Source organism: Cucurbita pepo, chromosome LG08, assembly GCF_002806865.2.
Source record: "Cucurbita pepo subsp. pepo cultivar mu-cu-16 chromosome LG08, ASM280686v2, whole genome shotgun sequence".
In the NCBI taxonomy this organism is placed as follows: domain Eukaryota; kingdom Viridiplantae; phylum Streptophyta; class Magnoliopsida; order Cucurbitales; family Cucurbitaceae; genus Cucurbita; species Cucurbita pepo.
The window spans coordinates 1919549-1940760 of record NC_036645.1 but is presented as its reverse complement, the minus strand read 5'-3'; the positions used below and the strand labels follow the sequence as shown (position 1 = coordinate 1940760).

The following is a 21212-nucleotide window of genomic DNA, read 5'->3' as shown; positions in this document are numbered from 1 at the left end:
TTAGAAAACTCCAATTTCTTTAGTTTTTAAAACCTCCCTACTTAAACGTAGAAATTAAATTAGGATATGGACCAGTTGGATTTGGATAGGGTTTGATAAATCTTTTGGATTAATTTGATTTGAGTTTAATATGAATAAAGTTCACAACTTAATCCTCTATTTTTTAGTTGGGTAGCACTGCGAATGGGTAATATTTTTTTTTATTAAAATATCGTATTTATCTACCATACATATTACACTAATAGTTAAAATCTCATTACATTACTAACATTGGATCGTCAAATAGTCTTAATTTTCATAATAATATTAAAAATAGGGTAGAATTATTACTTTATGGATTGGTTATTAATTACTTTAAAATATAATTGAATATGTCAAGGTATAAATTGAAATTTCTGTCCTTTATTAGCATTTTAAAATTCAAATATTGATTAAGACAAAAAAAAAAAATTGAAATTATGATATTTTACTTAAAATATAGAAAAAGAACAAAAAAAAAAAAAAAAGTTAAAAAGAATATTATTATGATAGAAATGGATAGGGCCAATGTTTTTTCTTCTTTTTTTTTTCCTTTCATTTTTCAATCCTTGGAATTCAAAAGTTGTGGTCAACCAAATATGCTTATGTCTTTTTATAACGGAGATGCTTAAATTAGCATATAGTATCACAATACCCAAGTTTAAGATTGATCGTACAACACTTACTCTCGCCCATGAGTAAGTCAACCAACTTAATTTCGAGTGACTTGTGACACATGAATATGCATCCACCTCGTTCTTGTAAAAAGGTTTTATGGAATAACATTGTTTAACATAATTTGAGAAAATAGTATTAAACTAACAAACAATATGTAACAACATTGATAGCATATAATTCGAGTAAGAAAAACTGACAATTAGGTGTATCTCCCTACCGTACATTTTGAGGTAAGCTGGCGAACACATATAGCCACAGACAACTTATCATAGACAAGCATAACCATGACATATCATAGACAAGAATAACCATGACATATAGCACCAACATCACCCGAAGGTGAAGGAGAAGTTGCATGATAAAAATGAAGTTAAAATCAATTAACAGTACACTATGATAGAGAGTAAAAGTGGGCTAACTCGAGAGAAGAAAACAGCGTAGTGAATGAATTGGTTTTGGTAACATAACTCAATTGTTGGGAATGGATCATAGGGGAATGAGCAATGTAACTATTCATTCCCGAAGAACAAGTAATTTAAGTGGACTAGTTTCAAGAGGCCACACAAGAAGCAGCAGCACGGAACTACATAAGATTCAGGTCCCACTACAAGTTGCAACCGTATAGAAAACAAAGAAACAACACAAAAAGAACCATAATAAAAGATCACATATCATTTCAGAACTAAAGGAAATGATTTTCCCAACTCCTCCTAGTATATATATATATATAGTGCAAGCAAGCAAACCTCCAAACTGGTCGAGAGCAGACTTAGATACATCCATGGTTGGGTTAAAATTTCACAAACCGCTTCAGAAGTCAGGTTATAGGGAGCCGACGCCTATCTATCATGCCTGAAAAAAGGGGTTTGGACAATGAGTAGAAAGTACTTCCGCAATGAATAATTCAAGTGTGTGAGAGGGGCTTTAAGCCACCAACTTAAACGAAATTTGATGGAGAAATGATGAGAAAACTAGCACAATTTTGGTTAAATTGTTATCAAACTATCCCTTAAATATGAATTTCAAGAAAATCCAACTACAGATAGATAGCACAGGAAAGGATTTTGTAATTTTTTGGATGTAGAAGACAAAAATTAGAATAAAGAATACCTGCTGCTTTTTCTTTTTAGGCCTCCTCTTTCTTCGGGGTTTGTGAGCATCAGAATTGGAACTTATATTACTGCTGTGACCTGTATGAGAGTTTGAGGAAACCCTAGCCTTGAAAGAAGATCCACTTCTGCTACTTGATGTATTGCTGGATGAAGAAACCTCGGCCCTACGATTTGTCGAAAATTTTCTTAATGAAGACCCTGGTTTTGACCGAGCTTGAGCTGAACTTGGAAATGATTTGGTTGGACGGGGAGGTGGCATTAAGGCTCTGGCAGAGATCTGCTGCCTCTACATAAAATGCTAGTCAAATGAGAGAAGGATGGAAACAGATTTTGGGGGCATGAGATACAAAGATTACATCCTATTACAAGACAACATAAATCATAACTAAACCTGATGATTTCTTTCATCGCTAGACATGCCTGATGCTGCCTTGCCAGAAGTACTGGAAGCATGTTCCCTGCAAAGAATAGAATAAACATTTAATATACCCGAACTCTTGCAAAAGCAAAACATGAACAAACCGGAAGAAGAATGAGAATTCAAAGCCTACATACCTTGCACTTTTATCTGTCCATTCATCATCTGCATCTGCTTCATCACTTGAGCTACCAGATACGAAGAAATCATCCTCACTCATGTCAAGTAACCCATCATCCTCACTACCTGTCTCTGTTTGATCAATTCCACACCATTAAAAAGAATATACTATGATCTTACCAAAACAATTTTAAATTAACAAATTCATTGAATAAAAAAAAAAACATGAGAAAAAGTACCGTTTCCATGTAGGAAACAATTTTTCATTGAATGAAAGAAATTCATTAAAATGAAAAAATGATGTGTGTGTATATATATATATGTTGGCCAGTTGCTTCCTAGTGCATAAAAACACCTATAGAGCAACCAGAGTCGCCCAGATACAATATTCTAAGAAGAAACCCAACTACAAGGCAAAAAAAAAATATATATATATATATATAAGAACAAAAATATGAAAAAGAACATTGGAAGAAATGGAAAAGAAACCACCTTCTAAATCCTTTCCACTGGCTGCAGCAGCAATTAGATTGGCTTTTATCTGCTTGCGCAACTTATTCCTCCTATCAACCGTGTCCGAATCATCACTTCCAGTAAATAAAGCTAAATATTTTTCTGTTTTGGGAAAGAACTGCATTCGAACAAAAAAAAAACTTTCACGTCTCCCATTATAAAGAATAGCGAAAATACCAAGTATTATACTTGCCATCACAAATGTTGTAACGCTGTCAGTTCTTCTAGGAGTAAGTGGTGAACAAAAAAAGCACAAGCAAAGCTAAATCTACAATGCATACCTCCTCTAACGCAAATATTCAGCATTGTCTAACAACTTTTATTTTCATCAGAAAAATGAAAAATAGTAAATATATGCAATGATAGTATCTTAGAACACAATGATAGTGAAAACTAAGACATGACTATGCAACAAGTTTAGATGAACTCCCATGTATTGAAGTATTAAATAAATGCATACATAAAAACAGACATACAAAATATACACAAAAAAAAAAAAAAAAAAAAAAAAAAAAAAAAAAAAAAAAAAAAAAAAAAAAAAAANTCAATGACCATGGAGTAAAAATCGGCAACAACCACACACTGTAAACTACGGGGTACAATATTAAATCCGTAATCCGATAAAGACTAAGCAACCTCTCGAAAAACCACACCCACATAGAAAACGTGATGGAAACCTCACTTTAGCTCTCCTAATTTTCACAAAACCTTGCAGCACATTCTTCACCTCCATATTTGAGGTTCGTAATAAGGGCACGCTAACCTAATAAAGCGTTTCAATAGAGTTCCAGGAATCTAGTTCCATACACAAAAAGGATGTCCTGAGAATCAAGTGTTACTTGATCGTAGGGACCTCCGAAGAAAAAGCACAGCAAAACTCAACTTCCCAAACAAAACTTACAGCAGCCAAAAACAAAGAGAAGGAGCAACAAATGCAACAAATTAGTCTCTTCTCCAAACTCCCTAAATAGCGAACTAAAACGAGTTAAACAAACTCGAAGCCCTAAAACGACCTAGAACAGCATACAAAGGAGGAAAATAAGGAAAGAGTAGGAGGAAACCTTGCGAAGCATGCGCTCAGCGGATCGAATCTGGTTCTTGAGGGAGACGGACTTGGGCTTCTTCTCAACAGCTAAAGCCTTCGATCGGCGCGCTGCCGGGTTCACCCTGCGCTTGCCGTAGCCACCGTGGGCCATGGTTGCCCTAGACGCAGATGAGAGAGAAGGGAGAGAGTCGTATACAGGAAAGCAAGGGTTTTGTGAAGGCTCTCAACGCCACCCCGGTGGATTCATAACACCGGAGAGGTGGACAGTGGAGACGGATATCTTTCACTCCTTCCTAACTCTTCTTTTCCTTTTTTTTCCTTTGGATTTCTAGACGACCTTCTTAATTTTAATTTATGCAAAAGCCCTAATCAGCGCCTTTTCTTCTCACAAACGTTACTTATTTTTCCTACCAAAACCTAATTCTTCTTAATTTCCAAAATTTATAGGGGAAAAAAAAATAATATCACTTTAAATTTCAAATTAATAATTATATCAATTAATAATTAGCATTTATCAATACAAATATCAAAATCAAACTTTAAATAATAAAACAAAAATCATTATCTAAAAATTCAAATAAATATTTTTTTCATTCAATCTTAAATTTTTAAACTTCATATTTAAAATGTAAATTCAATATAGTTTTTCTCCATTAGGGATCTCTACTCTCGACTCAACAATTAGGGTGGCTAATCTTCCATTTATCTTCTATTGGTTTTATTTTAAGTCGGCTAATAAATACAATTAAAAAATCTATATGGTTGAGAACCAATGACAATACCAAACGTAAGAGAAAATTAATCTAAAAAATGATCCGATCATTATGGAAAATCGAGTACAAGAATACTAAACTCTTAATTCATGAAAACACGTTATTGGAAGTATATATTAAAGTCAATAACACGATAAAGATACTTTTAAAAAACAAGAACTTTATTCTATGTCACAATTCAACCGAAAGAATATGTTTTTCCAACGAATTATACCCTATGATTTGATCTATAAAACAAAAAGTCTATATAGTATTTTGACAATTTTGTGTGTGTGACTTTCTATTCTATAAGAGGGAGAACAAAATCAATGTTGCATTGTATAATATAAGAACTAAACACCACAGATAGAGATGGAAGATAACATTTTTCTCATTCGCGCTCGGATATAACAATTAATGAATCAGTTAATGCAAGAGAGATTGGTTCAGACTTAGGAATTGGATTGATTACCTGCATTAATCACAAAAATAATGCATCAGTTTCGTATACTAAATTTCTCTACGAGATTCAGCTAGTATTATTACCTGTCTATTATTTTTAATATAGCCAATGGCGACTTCTTGCTTTAGATGTGCTCTTTCAGCAAGTTCTGCAAATGAGAGATCCTCCCCTTGTTTCATGTAGCCGCTGATATCCTGTGTCAAGAAAAGGTTCAATTAGTGCAAGAATCGTACTTTCAAGCTAGTCATTTTATTTTAATGTTCAATCGTAGCAGCTCAAACCCACTGGTAGCAAATATTGTCCTCTTTGGACTTTCCCTTCCAAGCTTCTTCTCAATATTTTAAAACGTGTCTATTAGGGAGAGAGGTTTCTACACCCTTAAAAGGAATGTTTTGTTTCCCTCTCCAATCAACGTGGGATCTCACAATCCACTCCTCTTGGGAGCCCAACATCCTCGCTGGCACACAGCTCGGTGGCTAGCTCTGATATCATTTGTAACAATCCAACTCTACCACTAGCAGATATTGTCCTCTTTGTGCTTTCCTTCTAAGCTTTTCCTCAAGGTTTAAAACGAGTTTGTTAGGAAGAGGTTTTCATGCCCTTATAAGGAATGTTTCATTCCCCTCTCCAACCGATGTGGGATCTCACATTCATGAATACATATCAAAAGCTAATATGGATGAAGAAATAGATATGTACCTTCACATAAATTTCATCACCTTCCGCATTTAAAATATCTTTCCATACTTGATTCAGTTCACTATCCTCTGCCACTGTCACGCCAAAATATACACTTGAGATGCAGTTTCGCACACAAAATCTAAAAGAGGTTGGTTCAGAACATTTACAGACCTTGAGCTGTGACAAGACTCATTATTTCCTCTGCTGCTATGTACGTCAGGGAAGGTTTTATTCTTGTTACCTGCATACATTGCCGCAGCTACATCAATATTTAAATATAATCAAAAAGCTGCACAAGAAATTGCAAAATGAAGCATTTACTTGTTTTCCCAATTTGGAGTCGACAATCTCTGCAGCAAGATTTTGAACCTGAAATAAAGTGTCATATCGTAGACCTTATTTTATCCAAAAGAAATAAGCAAAAAACCACTATGATATAATATGATCAAATTTTCCATAAATGTATAAATGTCAAAGGATTGATGTAAAAGATTCGTGAAGGTATTGTGCTATAGATCATATTACTAATAAACAACAAATTAAATACCTTGACTCCATGTTTCTGACAGATACTTTCAGCAAGGAGAAGAGTATATACTGAGTGTTTGTCAGCCCTAGATGGATCTGAAAAGTTGGAAGTCAATGCAATTCATTATCATTATACAAGCCAAAAAAAAGGCATATAAGATAGTATTATATCCATACCCCCAAGAAGCCATTCCCTGTCGGATATCACAGCGATGGACAATGGAACATCTTCACTTTTATTGAAAGAACTTCTAATATTTAGTAGGGTTTCCTCTAAGGTAGCATAGTCCATAGGGTTTCCTATCTGCAGCAAAGGTACAAAGTTATGGAATGTAGCTTAGAGAAAGTATTAAAATGTTTCAAAAAACTACATTCAATATGTCAGTACCCTGTGAGAAACTCTGACATTTTTGAACTTGTTACAGTCCACAGCTTTGTAAGCTCTTTTTCTTTCATCAAATGGTGCATCTGATAAGATTTCCTGCATATATATGGGAGATGACAATTAGGGTCCAACAATCGCATGTATGCCAATTGTTGCATATAACCAAAATTACAAATGTATAAAACTGTTTATCTCAAAAGTGATTAATTTGTATTGCCAAACGCACTAGATATTTTTTAAACAATGTTTTTGCGCTCCATAATCACTTAAGAAGTTAATTCATACACACCCAGTTTCATTAAAAGTGATTTAGAGGACTCAAGGTGTTGCAAAAAGATTTGAAGTCGAGCAAACTTGAAGAAGATTCATAAAGAGAAGAGCTTTACCAATACACTACCAGGTCCAAGATACTTGTCATATTCTTGGATCATGTCTACAACATCTGGGCGCCAACCTAGCAAAAGTATGCATTCTTTTGGTCCTATAGTCTTGTCTAAAGGCTGCATGCAATGTAACAATTAGCTACCTTGCTTACTGACTTGTTGAAAATAAAAACAAATCACTTAGGGCCCGTTTGAAAATTATGGTTATTGGTTTTTGAAAATTTAGCTTATAAAGGTTTTCTTAACTTTGTTATCTATTTTCTGAAAATGGTTTCAAAATCTAAACGAAGTCTTGAAAACTAAAAAAAGTAGTTTTGAAAAACTTTTTTTTGTTTCTGAAATTTGGCTAAGAATATAAAAGTTTCATTGTGATAGGTGAAAACCCAGTAAGGAAATTGTAAGGAAAGAAGCACAATTTTAAAAAATAGAAAACTAAAAGTAAAATTATTATCAAACTAGAGCTTCAATATTACCTTGAAAGAGGGTTTTGTTGGATGTTTGATCATATTCTCGAATTCCTTTCTATATATTTCTAGAGATTGACGTAAACCTACATTACTATTTTTAATACTTTCCAGCTTTTTAATGGTATTACTTCCTTCCTTAGTCACATTTGAATGACCACCTCCTCCCTTGTGTCCTCCAAGGAGAGGTGCAATGAACAGCACCTACATCAAAAGATACACAAATTCACTTAGAAAATCTGTTAAACCAAGGTGTTTCTTTTCTATAAAAAAAGAAAGAAAAAAAAAGAGATATGAATCTATTATTTATACCTTGTCATTTTTCTGCAGAATCTCATCATCATTTGGATGAAAGTGTATCTTCCCATTTCTATAGATACCACAAACAACTGCCTGTAGAAAAGAAATATCCATTAAAAAAAACTGAAAGGGAATTAGGAGGAAAATTTTATTTGATGGATAAGTACCTCATGAAATCCTTGGCGAAGTTCTTTATAATTTAGACCAACAAAATTAGGGGAGCTGAATAGATTAAATACGTTTTCTGCAATTTCACAGCATTACAAATTTGAGTAAACTGAAAACCACATTCTATGAAATTGGGAGAACTATAAATGTGTTGCATACTTCGATAGTTCAACAAGTGTCTGTAAATTTTGATGAGCTCCTTTTGCCGAGAACACTGGACAAATAATTTAGAGGCAACATTCTCCACCGGTTCTACTTTCAGTCCTGTGACCGACTTTAAGAGGTCACAGGTATTGGAACTAGAAACCTGAATTCATTGAGAAAAGGTTCAAATTCAGCCATTCAAAGTTGTCATTTGACAAGACTGACAACTTGTTATTTATTGGTAGCTTACCTCAACAATAGTTGGGATGGACTCCATATTTGCAATGGGTTGAAGGGCAAGAACAGAGAGAAATGCATCTGTATCAACTTCATACCTAATAAATTTGTGTCCAATATGCTTTAGTTAATCCATATTTCCATTCCAAGATTGGTTTCTCCTATTTGAAACGAAAATAAGTAATCCTACATCCTATAGCGGTCAATGTCTCAGTTTCAACTACATTTTAGCTAGCTGAATGAGTGCCGAAAGCACTCTTTAGCAGGACCCAGCGTCACTATAAAATATCCGAGACCACATTAATCTTCAATTGGTTGCAAAAATAGCCTTTCTTTTAAACGCATCCAGGATAACTATTCTATAAGGGTTTCTTAAAAGTTATAACAACGACTGCTTCCTTTATCACCACAATTGTAAAAGACCAAGGATAATCCATCTCAATATCCAATGGAGGACTGTGGAAGGAACAAAGAGAAGTTATCAGCTTTGTCTATCACATAAAAGAAAATAGGAACCATGGAAATACAGGAAGAAATTAAAATGTTAAAAGCACCGAGAAATGAATCCACCTACCCACTTAAAAGGACAAGTTTACTCTCATACGCTTTGGAAATGCTAAAATAGGTGTCTTTTATCTCTTTCAAAACAAGGTCCATTGTATAAACTTTGACTTCTCTGAGAGAGTAGTATGATAGGAAAATGTTATCGGGATATTAAGGGTGTTGTTAGCAATCAGCTAAGGAGTTTGTTAGGAATGTTTGGTAACAAGTAGAGTGGGCTAGAAAGGATGAAGGTAGGCAATCGTGTAGTTGGATTACGACTTGAAATTTGATAGGACCGACAATTTAATGGTCAAAAGCAATTTCCTATTTGTGATTACAATTTAAGAAAACCATAGTCATCCCTGCTTGATAATATTATTAATCCTGACCAACATTTCATACATATTGCAGCAACTTTGAAGCCTAGTACTAAAATTCAGTGACATTATTACAGAAATCGTTACTTTGATAAACAAAGGCAGGTTTTAAATGGTGAGAAAGAAAAGGATAGTACGAAGGCAAGAAAACTCAATCAACGAAACAACAGTAGGCGAAAAACAAAGAATATACTTGTAACTGACAATTTTCTTACCGGTCTCCTTTTGTTGGCAGTATAATTACTGCTCGGGCCATACTGGCAGCAGCTCTTTCAAATGATTTTGTTAAGCTGAGACTACAACTGTGGAACCACAAACTCAATGGAATTAGATAAGACCAAGGACAATTCAGGCCAATAGAGAAAAAAACTTGTAACTTTTCACTTCCTTTGGGAAAGGATATCCTCATATGAGGGAACTCCAATTACAGATCTGAACGAGAGATCAGATATTTTATGTCTAATTTATGGTTAAGAAAGAAAACAACTTCATTACCCTTACCTCTTGGTAAGAACATCAATGTGGTAAAGATCTTTGGCAAGATTATCAGCTAACTTGTCCATTTGTTTCCTTGGAAGATCAGACATGAGAAGAATTCTCTGTCTCCTAAAAACACAGACCAAAAAGAAACTGTTTGTACTTTCCAACACACATAATACATGATATTGGCACAAAATCTACGACAGGAGGAGCAACAGTTACCTAGCAGACGCAGTACCTAAGCGGACAGAAAATTCGTGGTATTTATTTAGCTGCTTCAGTATAAAAGCCAAATGACTATTGACACCACAAATGATGATGTGATCAGACTCTAGAACTTGAATTTGTGCACCTTCCCTCAGCTTTTGCATGTTATGCTGTCCAAACGAGCGCAAGTAATCAGCTTCAGCAAACATTTATCTTTTCTTATGTTTTGTTATCACCAAGCTTACCCTAAACTGTTCTGTCATTGTGCTGAGTAGACGGGAGTAAAATAATATGCCCCATATTGCAAGAATGAACCCTATAACACGTTCAACTCGTGTCCTTTGCTGTTAGATAAAATACAGAGATATTTATAAGTCAAATGAATAGTTCTCAGATACTTCAAATGATTTTAAGAAAACAGTTGAAGTTCAAAGATCTTATAATGAAAATGTATGTAGCATACTTTCAAGTGAGTGGATGAGGAACATAGACATGCCCATGCTTCCCATAAGCAGTCCTCCAGAGACTGAGTGCTACCTCTGTTCAACACACTCCCAGATTGGCAAACAAGAATGTGCATCGCATGTAGGAAGGAACAATGAACTAACAGAAAATAATCAATCTAACAATTGATTGCAAGAATTGACTGCAAGTTCTAGTAATAAAAGCGGACAGAAAAATTAAAATGTAAAACTAGACTGAGAAACAAGACAAAGAAATTGTTAGCAAAACATATTTATTTTTTAAAATTAAATTGTAAAAAAATGATAACAAAACAGAATATTTAACCCTAGAAAATAAAAGAAAATCCTCTGATTCCCTTTGAACAATCCACTTCTATTTGAACACAGGTAAAAAAAACAAAAATATTTCTTTTTTTTTTTTCAAGACTTACATTGGAAGGGTTAAATATGTTATAGATCGGATCTTACTATTTACAGTATAAATTCTATTTGAAGCTGAAATTTAGTACTAGGTCAAAAAGGAAGAAAAGTAGAGTACCTGAGCTTGAAGAACAGAAAACCACCCATCAAAATAAATGAGATGCATGCCACAAGGAGCACCACTAAGAACCTTTAAATTGAACATTAAAAAAACAAAAGAAAAAATCAAATGATATTTCAATCTTAATAGAACATGAATTTCTTCTGGAAAAAAAATGAAAAAAAGAAAGAGCGGTGCAGTACATTCATGAAATACATGGTTCTTGCAGTTTCTCTATTTCTTTTATCACATTTGCAGTCTATTACAGCATCAGTTTAGATGAGTGGCAATCATTCCATAAAATATGAACCATGGCAACAAATATGCACCTCACTTACGTGCCAACATTTCTTTCGAGTTGGATATTGAATAGGTATATCAGTCGTGCGAAACTCAATTTGATTTCATGAAATGCAGGGAAGTATACATCCAACTGAAGGGGTGTCGGTTTATTCAAGATATTGGATACACTTGCAAATGGCAAGCTAAACTCCCCAACATTTTGAACGAGACAGGGAAATATCTCTTGGACAGTTTTGCCTATAGATTTAACAGAGGTTAGTGTCAAGCTGAAAAGGCAGCATCCAAATATAACTTTGACCGCAACTTTAGCTTGGGTACCCTGATACAATTCCAGTGCATCATTATTAGCAATCAACCAATTCCGTGAACTACAAGCATGGGTTATATAATGAGCAAGCTCTCGATAAAATAAGAGAAAAAGGGGGGGGACATATAGTTTATCCATTCGGCAGGCAACAATAATCCAAATCATATTTTCAGTCTATCATCGAACACTCACCTGAGAAAATATATTCGGATTAACTCTATCTACACTGGCATTCTGGTCATTTAAACTGCTTGTACACGTTATAGTATGTACCCCACCAAGTTTCCTATGCGAACAGGCTTCCCGTGTCCCTGCCATCAAATCACCATCATCAGGAAAGTAAAAGTGCGACGGATCTGCCGTGTTCAATGCCTAAGAAGTAGAACAAGGGATCAATGCTGCTTGACAAATTGATTCCAAAGACATCTATGTAATACATAGAAAGAAATTATGAAAAGGCGAAATCATAACGATTTCAATTACACTGAAAATGGAAAATAAACCAAATTGTCTTGAAAACTCAAATGTACAAGTCTAAAATAGATAATTGATAGTAATTTCCTAACAGACTCACCATCACCGGCAATGAGAGGGCGTGCATTGAAATTCGAATGGTCAATCCGCCAAAGTGGACATGTCAATGTTCTCCTAGAAAAAGCGTTGAAACAGTTGAAACAAATCTAACTAAGCAATAAATTAGAAAGAATAAGTCGGACAATATTTTTTACAGACAGAAAATCTTATAAACTCGTAGCAGAACAGAACTAGCCGAGATTAAATGATTATAAAAGCGGCAGAGCTTCAAATCCGCAACAAATTTCAATCCGCAATAAATTGGTCAACTGCTTGACAACAGCGGTTCAACACGCGCGAAAATCTCAGCGATTAAGTCGAATGCCATTTACAGAAGTCGAAGATAGCTAGTACTAAAGAAAAATGGATAGAACAAGAGAATTGAAGATTGGATATGAAGGAAATACCTGGAAGTCGAAAACGGAATGCTCCGATAGAGTCGACGAGGTGGCGACGGCGGAAGGCGCAAGTGCGAGCAGCGATGTTGCAGAAGCATTTGGCTCTTGCACGATGCTCCGTAATGGCAGCAGGTACGGTGGTGGAAGGAGGCTGTGTAATGGCGGCAATGGCGGAATTGAAGAGAGTAGAAGACGGATGACTAGAGAACGCCCGGTGAATTCCATATTATATTATTTGCAGACGGAAATTTGATCACCGCTGTACCGTACATTTTTCTTTTCTTTAATCGAATAAAATTTATTCCTCTAAAAGAAATAAATGGGCAAAATACTATTTGGTAATATTTACGTCATTAATATGAATTTTATTTTATATTAATTTTCTACTTTAATAAATTTTAAAATCAATTTTAATCCTAATTTTTAAATAATAATAATAATAAAGTTGCATCATTTTATTTTAATCTAGAATTTGAATTTTAAATATTTGTTTTTTTAATAAAATCTTAAAATTTGTTCCCTCGTGCCCTCTGACGCACGTGAGAGTTTCCTACACTTTGTCCGAAAACACTGACAGTTCGCACGTGCCAGCAAGGAATCCAAACTGTCATGAGCTGTATAATACTAATAATAATTTATTTTTATTTTTTTTATCAAATTCAGTTAAATAATAATAATAATAATAATTTATATGCAATTATTTCAAGGGCTTGATATGAAAATTATAAACATGAAGCTTCTTAGAAACTCGAGTAACTAGTTGGCTACCTAGCTGTTAAGATAGGTGCTGATAGAGTATCATCGGAGAAGTCGAACACGGCGTCGTCGCTCTTGCTCAGTGCATAAACCACCTCGACCATGCTCGGCCTCTTCGTCGGGTCCTTTTGCAGGCAACTAACAGCCACATTCATTACATCCATCACGCTCTCCATCGGGCACGATTGCTCGAAAAGAGCTTCATCAATCCAATTCTTCAATCTGTCTAACTTCTCCTTCTCTTTCCCTTCCGAAAACCCACTCGCTCGCATCCATAGAACCCTTCCTTCCTCATCAATGGCCTCCTTACCAGAGACGAGCTCGAGCAAAACAACTCCAAACGCAAAGATATCCATCTTTGTCGACACGACTCCATCTGCTATGTACTCGGGTGCTATATAGCCTTGAGTTCCAACAATGTGCATGGTTATAGCATTGCACCCTGACTTCGCGAGTCCAAAGTTGGCTATCTTAGCTCTCATGCTTGCATCCAACAAAATGTTGCTACTTTTAATGTCTTTGTGGACAACTCGTGGCCTCGTGTGCTCGTGAACATAGAGTAGTCCATTAGCAACATCAATCGCAATCCTCAATCTCGTTCTCCAGTTCAACTTCTGCTTTTGGCTTCCGTGTAGCCATGAATGTAGAGAACCGTTCTCTACATATTCATAAATTAAGTAGCATGTTGCATCATCGGGGTCAACGCAAAAACCTTCGAGCTTCACTAGATTACCATGGTTCACCTTAAAATCAAATTAAACATGTATAATATTAGTCTATAAACCGAACTTTCAACCTCAAGAAAAGGAAATGTTTGTATATATATATATTTATATTTATCGAAGCGGTGTCAACTAGAAAAGGAAGCGAGAAAACGAAAGCACTCAAGGCTATTTTCGTCTTTTTCATGGTCTCATTCCATACCGACTTCCAATATTTTAATGAAAGCCATCGTCTTCATTTTCCAAGTAGCTTTTTGAAAATTATTTTAAAAAAAACTTTTGAAACAATCGGTTTGAAAAACGTTCCTATGGTTCTTCCTTTTCACATTCAACGAGTCATTAGTCCTAAGTTAGGTTACTATCTTTTACCTTTTCAAAAAAAAAAAAAAAAAAAAAAATTTACTCTAATATCACGTTTCAAAAATACTCATAAATTTTCAAAAATTAATATAAAAATTTTGAAAATAATTATCTGCATTTCATCCCTAATTTTTTTTTATTTTTTAATAATCATTCAATTATGGACTATGTAAATTCCCATTTTAACCCTCAACTTATACACTTTTTCAAACCATGAGTTAATTCATATACAAGTGGTTTATCTTAATAATGAATAAATAAATAACCCCACTAGCCTCCAAATTTTCATTAAAGAAAATTAATGCAAATCAATAATTTGAGTTATAATATCAAAAGTAATATTCGGAAATTGTAAATATATTAAATATAAAAAAAAATGTTACCTTCTGCAAGATCTTGAGCTGTTCATAGGCGTTCCACTTCATCTTCTTGATAGCATACTCAACTCCATTGATACTCCCTTTGTAAACCGATCCTTGAATCAAGCTCCTCTCATGAAACCCATTTGTTGCTTCATTCAGCTCCTCGATCTTGAACACTCTGTATTTATCCAAACAATCCGACACATCCGCCATTAAATCCATCTCCATTTCTTTCCCCTTTCCCTTCCAAATCCCCACTTCCTGCAATTTCTGCCTCTCAATTCCCTCCTTCATTTCCCTCTCACTTCTCCGCCGCTTTCCCACTCCACACACCCACAAACCCACCATTAAAATCAGTAAAAACCCAGCAATCCCCATCCCAATCGCCAGCCCTGTTACTGCCCTGTTTTTTCCCTCTCTCACCGGAGCCGGCGGCTGCTCTGGCGGCGGTGGAAGAATAATGGGTTGCGTCAAATTCGGGAGACGACTTACCGGGATGAAGATTGTGTCGAACGCTTTCGGATTGGGGCGGTTCGCGGCGGTGATTTCCGATGTTGGTACTCCGAACCTTGAAGCGATGGAAAACAGAGTGTCCTGTGGGTGGATAACGTAAGAGACCATGAAATTGACGCGGTTTTGGAATTGGGTGGAGTTAGGGCACTTGCAGAAGATGGGGAAAACGACGTCGGCGCCGATGGAGAGATTGGTGGGGACTAAAGTGGGGTTAACGACTTCGACGGATTGAAACGTGGTAAGATTCTGGAACTTGGAGGTGGAGACGAGCCAGAAGCTGTCGCCGGCGTTGATTTTGTAGGAGAGATTGGCGTACGAGATGCTGACAGAGGCGTTGACGGAGTTGCAGGAGCAGGTGATGGGGATGAAGAGGGGTTGGCCGGAGACGAGGGGGAAGGTAGCGTTGGAGTCGGAGATGTTACTGGGTCGAGAAATTTCGAGGCGGCTGACCCAGAAGAGGTCAGCGATAGTGGCTAAGTCGAGGAAATCGGGGGCGGTGGCTCGGTAGAAGACGTAGGCCTGGCATGGGGCGGCGGTGTGGTTGGCGGTGCAGGAGTAGCCATCGGCGTCGGGGGATTGGGCGGAGGAGGGAGGGAAGGGGAAGATGAACAAGATGAAGAAGATGAAGAGCAGAAGAGAGCAGCCATGGCGGATTTGGGGTTCCATTGGTTATGATATTATTTTCTGTGTGTTTTTTATATTTTATAATCTTTCATTTATAGCGACAACTGAACAGTCAGTGGGAGAGAAAAGAGAAGAAGAATAGTCAAAGTCCTAGTCAACCATTCAAAACGGCTGATTTTGGACCATCCTGACAGTATTGCCCTTTTAAAAATAAAAAAAAAAATCAAATAACAGGTGGAAAATAATAATATTATATTTTATTTAAAATAACTTTTGTTTTTAATAATTGACACAGAATGGAAGAAAAATAAATTCCGGAAAACATTTAAAATGTGAAATAAAACTTTTATTGAGAATAGGTATTAAAAATATATTTTAAACTGAAATTTTAATCCATATTTTTTTTAATTAATCTTATAAATTCTTTTTTTTTTCTAATCTTATGTATAGTAAATTTATAAAATTTTAAATTTTCAAGTAAGTCAATGAATTCACAAATAAATAAACATTTTTTTAAAATAAGAAACTTATTAAATAATAAAGGTTGTTAAATTTGAAACTATATTAATGAATTAATTTTAGTTTGAGTTAAATTAACATAAGTATGCATTGATTCTTTTTTTTTTTTTAATAGTACTTCTAATTAATTATCTAATCAAACCAATTATTTTATTAATAGTTAATTAATTTGTAACTACTTTGAATTAAGAAATCAATTAAAATTAATTAATAGTTTCTCAGAATAAATACAAACTTGATGTATTCCCAACAATTAAATAGAGGAATATTTTATTATGAGACATATTATTCCCGAGCATATTCTATTTCTAACATGTGTGAAATTTTAAACAAAACGGGCCTTACGAGTACAGGTATTAAAAAACTAGTCTGTACCCGTGAACTAATTGGTTCAATTCATTTTTTTAAAACTAATCGATTGGTGTTGTCTTCGGTTCATAACCTAAACAACTCTTATAACGAGATATATATATATATATATATATATATATAGCTAATTGTTTTCTACTCGCAAACTAAATGACTTACTAACAGTTGGGTCCATCAGGCCCTCAAATACCATAGTTAATGATCACCCAAGGGTTAGAGAAAGACATCAAGCCAACACTGCCGCTAAGGGAGGGAGACAGAGACAAACCTCATAAACAACACATGGTCACGTAGAAGTACCATCAAGACAGAGAAAGAGAAGGGTTGGTCGAAAGCGTCGACCACGGCAGTTTCAAGAAGGAGAGAGAGTTCTGATCAAGTTGAGGTCTGATCAACTCTGAGATCAAAACAACGAGTCGAAGACTAGTGAGAAAATACTATGGACCAGTCGAAATTACTCACAAGATTGGAAAGGCGTCGTACGTATAGGATTCATTTGCTCCCATGGATGCGGAATAGCCGCGTTGTACACGTTAGTAACATGAATATATATATGAAAGCCCATGTCTAATACCATCCTTTTAAGCCCAATTTTTTTGTTTATTTCAGCCCAATTCCTAGACAAGCCTGCAAAATAGAGCAATGTTTGAACTTTTGGATGTAATGTAATTAAATTTGCAGGATGATTTCTAACCTTAAGAATTTGAAACTCTGGTAGGGACATTTTTATGCTTATTTTTTGTTCATATTTTCCTGTATCATCAAGTTCTCCTGAACATGAAAGAAATGAGTGAGATTCAGATCAATGAACTATAAACTAACAGAACCACAAAACTAGCAGAGTTCTTTATCTCCATAGAGATTTACTTCAATACTTCAAATGAAAACATCATTCATTCAGAGCTGCACAGAACAAGAGAAATTTTCTTGCTATACGGTTCATAATAAGTTCATGTCATAATTACAATTTACATCCACTATATATATCTTTTCATAAAAATTTGGACAAGGAGTTCTCACTTACATCACATTACTGAGGAGCAGTCGGCAATCATCTCTTTGTTATATCATCATTCTTCACAGTGAAATCCCACAAGTCTCCATACTTCTCATTGAATTCCCAGATGTCCATGGTGTTGTAATCTGATATCAACTTGTCACGAGCCCCGCGCTCCATGTTATATATTTGAGGTTCAAAGTTGTGTGGTTGGTCTGGCTTGTCCATTTCAATTATGCAGAATACTATTGTAAACACAGCTGCTCCAATGTATATATACTCCCCCTGAAATACAGTCCCCATTAAGAACATAGCGTCCCCAAAAGTAGGGAAGAAAGATATCGATGGCGTTCGGAGATCTAATTCGAAATTACCGGAACATTGAAGTACATTGCAGCAGCAACTACTGGTAAGAAGAGCCACGAGATGAAGCCTGCCAAATATGTCAAATGTGAAGATACGAACCGAGTGTTGAAGTCAGAGGATTGAGTTGTCTAAGAGTGACAATGGTTTACCCTGAAAGCCTGTTGGAGGTCCAACTGCAGCAATATCATCTGCAATGGCTCCCCAGAATGTTCCTGAGAAGAACTTGCCAGTGAAAAGTAATCAGTACCAGAAGTTACTACCCAAATGATTTTGAAATATTCCTAAATTACAAACCCATGATCATTCCATAAATTAGCGGACGTGGGACTTTTCTTTTCATCCAACACCTCCCCTCGAACAAAGTACACCACCTTTTCTTTTAGAGTCTTAGTCATTTTTTACTATGCCTTCGAAGAGCCTCCTTTTGGAGTCCTGTGTTCAACATTTGAGGATTCTATCGACATGGCTAAGTTTAGTGCATGGCTCTGATACCATGTTAGATGAACACGACTCTCCGCAATGATATGATATTGTCCACTTTGAGCGGTATTAAACGTGNCTTTAGACTTCCCCAAAATGCCTCATATCAATGGAGATAGTATTCCTAGATTATAAACTCATGATCATTTCCTAAATTAGCGACGTGGGACTTTTCTTTTCATCCAACCATTCCTAACGAGGAATATCCATGGTACGAAACTAGGTGGTTACTACTTCAAAGAACAATCGAATAATCGATACTGCTTATAGAGGTACAAAATCTATAGCATAGCTACCATCGACTTCTCAATTAGACCTGCTGAAAGTGAGTTCGGGATAACTTTTGAAGTTAGTGCAGATCAAAACATTAGTTCTTCCTTGGTTTGAAGTGTTTTTAAACTTTTTAGAATCTTTTTCAAGCCATATAACCACACATCGTGAGAAACTTTGAAGTGTTTTAATGGTGGATTAAAACACTTTTCACTATGCTAAAGGTGATTTGTTATACATTATGAGTGAGATTGATGATAAACAGTTTCATCTTGGCCAAATTATGATGGCAGTGAGAGATGGGAAATCTTGATTCCATAACTCACGAAATTGATCTTTAAAGACTCACGGGAAAGCTAAATTCCAAGCTTGGGATTCTAATTCAGAACCTACAATTACAATTACATTTCTGTTTTTTCTTAACCACATTTTCATATAAGACTGGAATTCAGACAACCAATTCACAGAGCCAGGGCTCCAAAAATCAAGAACCACCTCCAAATATTGAATCCAGATTCCACCCAGCCTAAACAGAAGACTTCATCCAAAACAGAAACTGGTTCATCTAAATTCTAACATTCAAATTTCAAAGATATGTTAATGAACGAACCTTTTTTCTCGCCCTCAAAGTAAGTGTGATGCCCATCGTACACTCCATACTCAAAATCTTCCTGAAACGAAACACAAAAGTGTTAAAAAATCAGCAAGATAAAAGAGGCACAATGAGAGGACAGGAGAGCGATTCATACAGCGCTGACACTGTTAGTCTCCCAACGATCTACTGGATCTTCGTTTAAGTCGGGTTCAATCTCGGACAATCCAGCCGCATTGAGACGCCGTAAGCGGCTTCCCCTCGCCGATTTCCCGAGCAACTTGGCGGCGGAGATTCCATTGATTCCAGGAATACTCCGATTCGAGAACGCTGTAGCGCTAATTCCAGAAGATTTGAAGATGATTTTGGGGAGTGGATTGAAAGAAAGAACGGGGAGGGAAGAACAGAGCGCCATTTTCGGGCTTATCTTTAGTTTCTGGGCCTTAAATCCCCGCCTTTTGTTCCAACGATAAACTCCAATAACGTAACTTCCAGTCCTACGTGGCAGACTAACCAATGAAACCTCGCCACGTAGATCAAAGTCAGCAGCTTACCCATGTGGCAATTACATGTAGGCTGCACGTAAGATGGTCAACTTCCTCCATATGTTGCACGTAAGCCTACATCTATTTATATAAACACAACTCAACTGAGCCACTACTAACCGATTTTGTTTGTTTTTTTTGTCTCTTAGTTATTTTCGTCAGCCTCACCATTTTAAAACGCATCTATTAAAGAGAAGTTTAACACCTTTATGAATAATATTTTGTTCTACTCTCCAACTAATATGAAATCTCACATGAAGTCTAAGGTCATAATTTAATGCAATTTATTGCTAGTTTGAATTAGTGAAGATATTCGTAATCAATTAATATTTGGAGAATATATTAGTTATGGAGTATATCTTAAATATTCGATTAGTAGTATATTTTATTTTATTCTCAAGATTTAGTTAGTTTATATTTTCGTTATAGGTATTAGTTAGTAGCTTGTATCCTATTCAAACGTTGTGAATATGAATGAAGATTAAACCTTCGATCACAATTCTATTTTCTCATTCTTAACTCTGTATTGTTTCCTTTTAATAATAATATTTTCAGATCTATTCAGTTTAAAAAAAAAATGATATTTCACAAATAAGAGATCATAAATCAACGGACTCTGAACAGATAGAACAAAAACTTAAATTTTAAAATTTTTAATAATAATTTTAAATAAATTCACAAATATAAAATTTAAAATTAAACTAACATTTAACTAGTTAAAATTATTTTAATATAAGGTAATAAAATTGTTAAACGCAATGATATTATAAAAATTAAATGTTTAATAGCATTGTAATTAATAAAGCTTGTACGAAATATCCAACGAAAATTGGATGTTTGGTTGGAAAAGTAAAAGAAAAGAACAATAAATTGGTGGGTTATTAGTTGGGGATTTTAGAGGGAATTAATAATTGGGAAGAAAATTAAATGCTTTTGTTTTGGACACGCAAATATGTTATGGGATAAGTCTACGTGTTGGAGAAGTCAAACCCAGCAACCTTTGCGCCTTGTGGGATTCCATACCTGCTCCACCTCCTCTTTCACACGCCAACTTTGACCATTTGATCGGTTTGAGTTATGTTCATATTAATGTAATAGAAATAGCTATAAGATTCGGATCGATCGTCCATGTGGTAAGTAAATTATATGGACACTC

At 35.3% G+C, this 21212-nt stretch overlaps 4 protein-coding genes across 9 annotated transcripts; all 4 read right to left on the bottom strand.

Moving 5' to 3' along the window:
* Positions 1 to 1120: 1120 nt before the first annotated feature.
* On the bottom strand, positions 1121 to 4258 carry LOC111800998 (vitellogenin-2-like). Of its 4 annotated transcripts, none has more exons than XM_023684946.1 (6): positions 3921 to 4258; positions 2839 to 2977; positions 2364 to 2472; positions 2200 to 2266; positions 1807 to 2094; positions 1121 to 1548 (listed from the first exon to the last, which is right to left on the bottom strand). In XM_023684946.1, the coding sequence occupies exons 1-6, from the start codon at positions 4053 to 4055 to the stop codon at positions 1543 to 1545; spliced, it is 744 nt and encodes a 247-aa protein (XP_023540714.1). In that variant the 5' UTR covers positions 4056 to 4258; the 3' UTR covers positions 1121 to 1542. The 4 variants fall into 4 exon arrangements, with proteins under 4 accessions (XP_023540714.1, XP_023540713.1, XP_023540715.1 ...); XM_023684945.1 differs by having other exon boundaries at positions 1807 to 2088; positions 2364 to 2478; positions 3921 to 4254; XM_023684947.1 differs by having other exon boundaries at positions 1807 to 2085; positions 2364 to 2478; positions 3921 to 4253.
* A 675-nt stretch (positions 4259 to 4933) lies between these two features.
* Positions 4934 to 12850, bottom strand: LOC111799737 (putative ion channel POLLUX-like 2). Of its 2 annotated transcripts, none has more exons than XM_023683194.1 (24): positions 12591 to 12850; positions 12185 to 12258; positions 11803 to 11982; positions 11339 to 11622; positions 11019 to 11090; positions 10480 to 10555; positions 10262 to 10360; positions 10032 to 10186; positions 9831 to 9935; positions 9545 to 9631; positions 8423 to 8507; positions 8188 to 8335; positions 8028 to 8104; positions 7873 to 7953; positions 7570 to 7764; positions 7100 to 7213; positions 6717 to 6809; positions 6506 to 6632; positions 6348 to 6424; positions 6122 to 6169; positions 5972 to 6041; positions 5819 to 5892; positions 5203 to 5313; positions 4934 to 5128 (listed from the first exon to the last, which is right to left on the bottom strand). In XM_023683194.1, the coding sequence occupies exons 2-24, from the start codon at positions 12209 to 12211 to the stop codon at positions 5048 to 5050; spliced, it is 2466 nt and encodes an 821-aa protein (XP_023538962.1). In that variant the 5' UTR covers positions 12212 to 12258; positions 12591 to 12850; the 3' UTR covers positions 4934 to 5047. The 2 variants fall into 2 exon arrangements, with proteins under 2 accessions (XP_023538962.1, XP_023538961.1); XM_023683193.1 differs by having other exon boundaries at positions 11803 to 11921; positions 12591 to 12849.
* A 423-nt stretch (positions 12851 to 13273) lies between these two features.
* Positions 13274 to 16093, bottom strand: LOC111799810 (serine/threonine receptor-like kinase NFP). The gene is made up of 2 exons (XM_023683290.1): positions 14803 to 16093; positions 13274 to 14080 (listed from the first exon to the last, which is right to left on the bottom strand). Exons 1-2 carry the CDS (start codon positions 15958 to 15960, stop codon positions 13346 to 13348), a joined length of 1893 nt encoding a protein of 630 aa, XP_023539058.1. The 5' UTR covers positions 15961 to 16093; the 3' UTR covers positions 13274 to 13345.
* A 1454-nt stretch (positions 16094 to 17547) lies between these two features.
* Positions 17548 to 19944, bottom strand: LOC111801016 (photosynthetic NDH subunit of subcomplex B 5, chloroplastic). Of its 2 annotated transcripts, XM_023684970.1 has the most exons (6): positions 19669 to 19944; positions 19530 to 19590; positions 18319 to 18381; positions 18178 to 18236; positions 17831 to 18088; positions 17548 to 17577 (listed from the first exon to the last, which is right to left on the bottom strand). In XM_023684970.1, the coding sequence occupies exons 1-5, from the start codon at positions 19924 to 19926 to the stop codon at positions 17858 to 17860; spliced, it is 672 nt and encodes a 223-aa protein (XP_023540738.1). In that variant the 5' UTR covers positions 19927 to 19944; the 3' UTR covers positions 17548 to 17577; positions 17831 to 17857. The 2 variants fall into 2 exon arrangements, with proteins under 2 accessions (XP_023540738.1, XP_023540737.1); XM_023684969.1 differs by lacking the exon at positions 17548 to 17577 and having other exon boundaries at positions 17652 to 18088.
* Positions 19945 to 21212: the final 1268 nt, after the last annotated feature.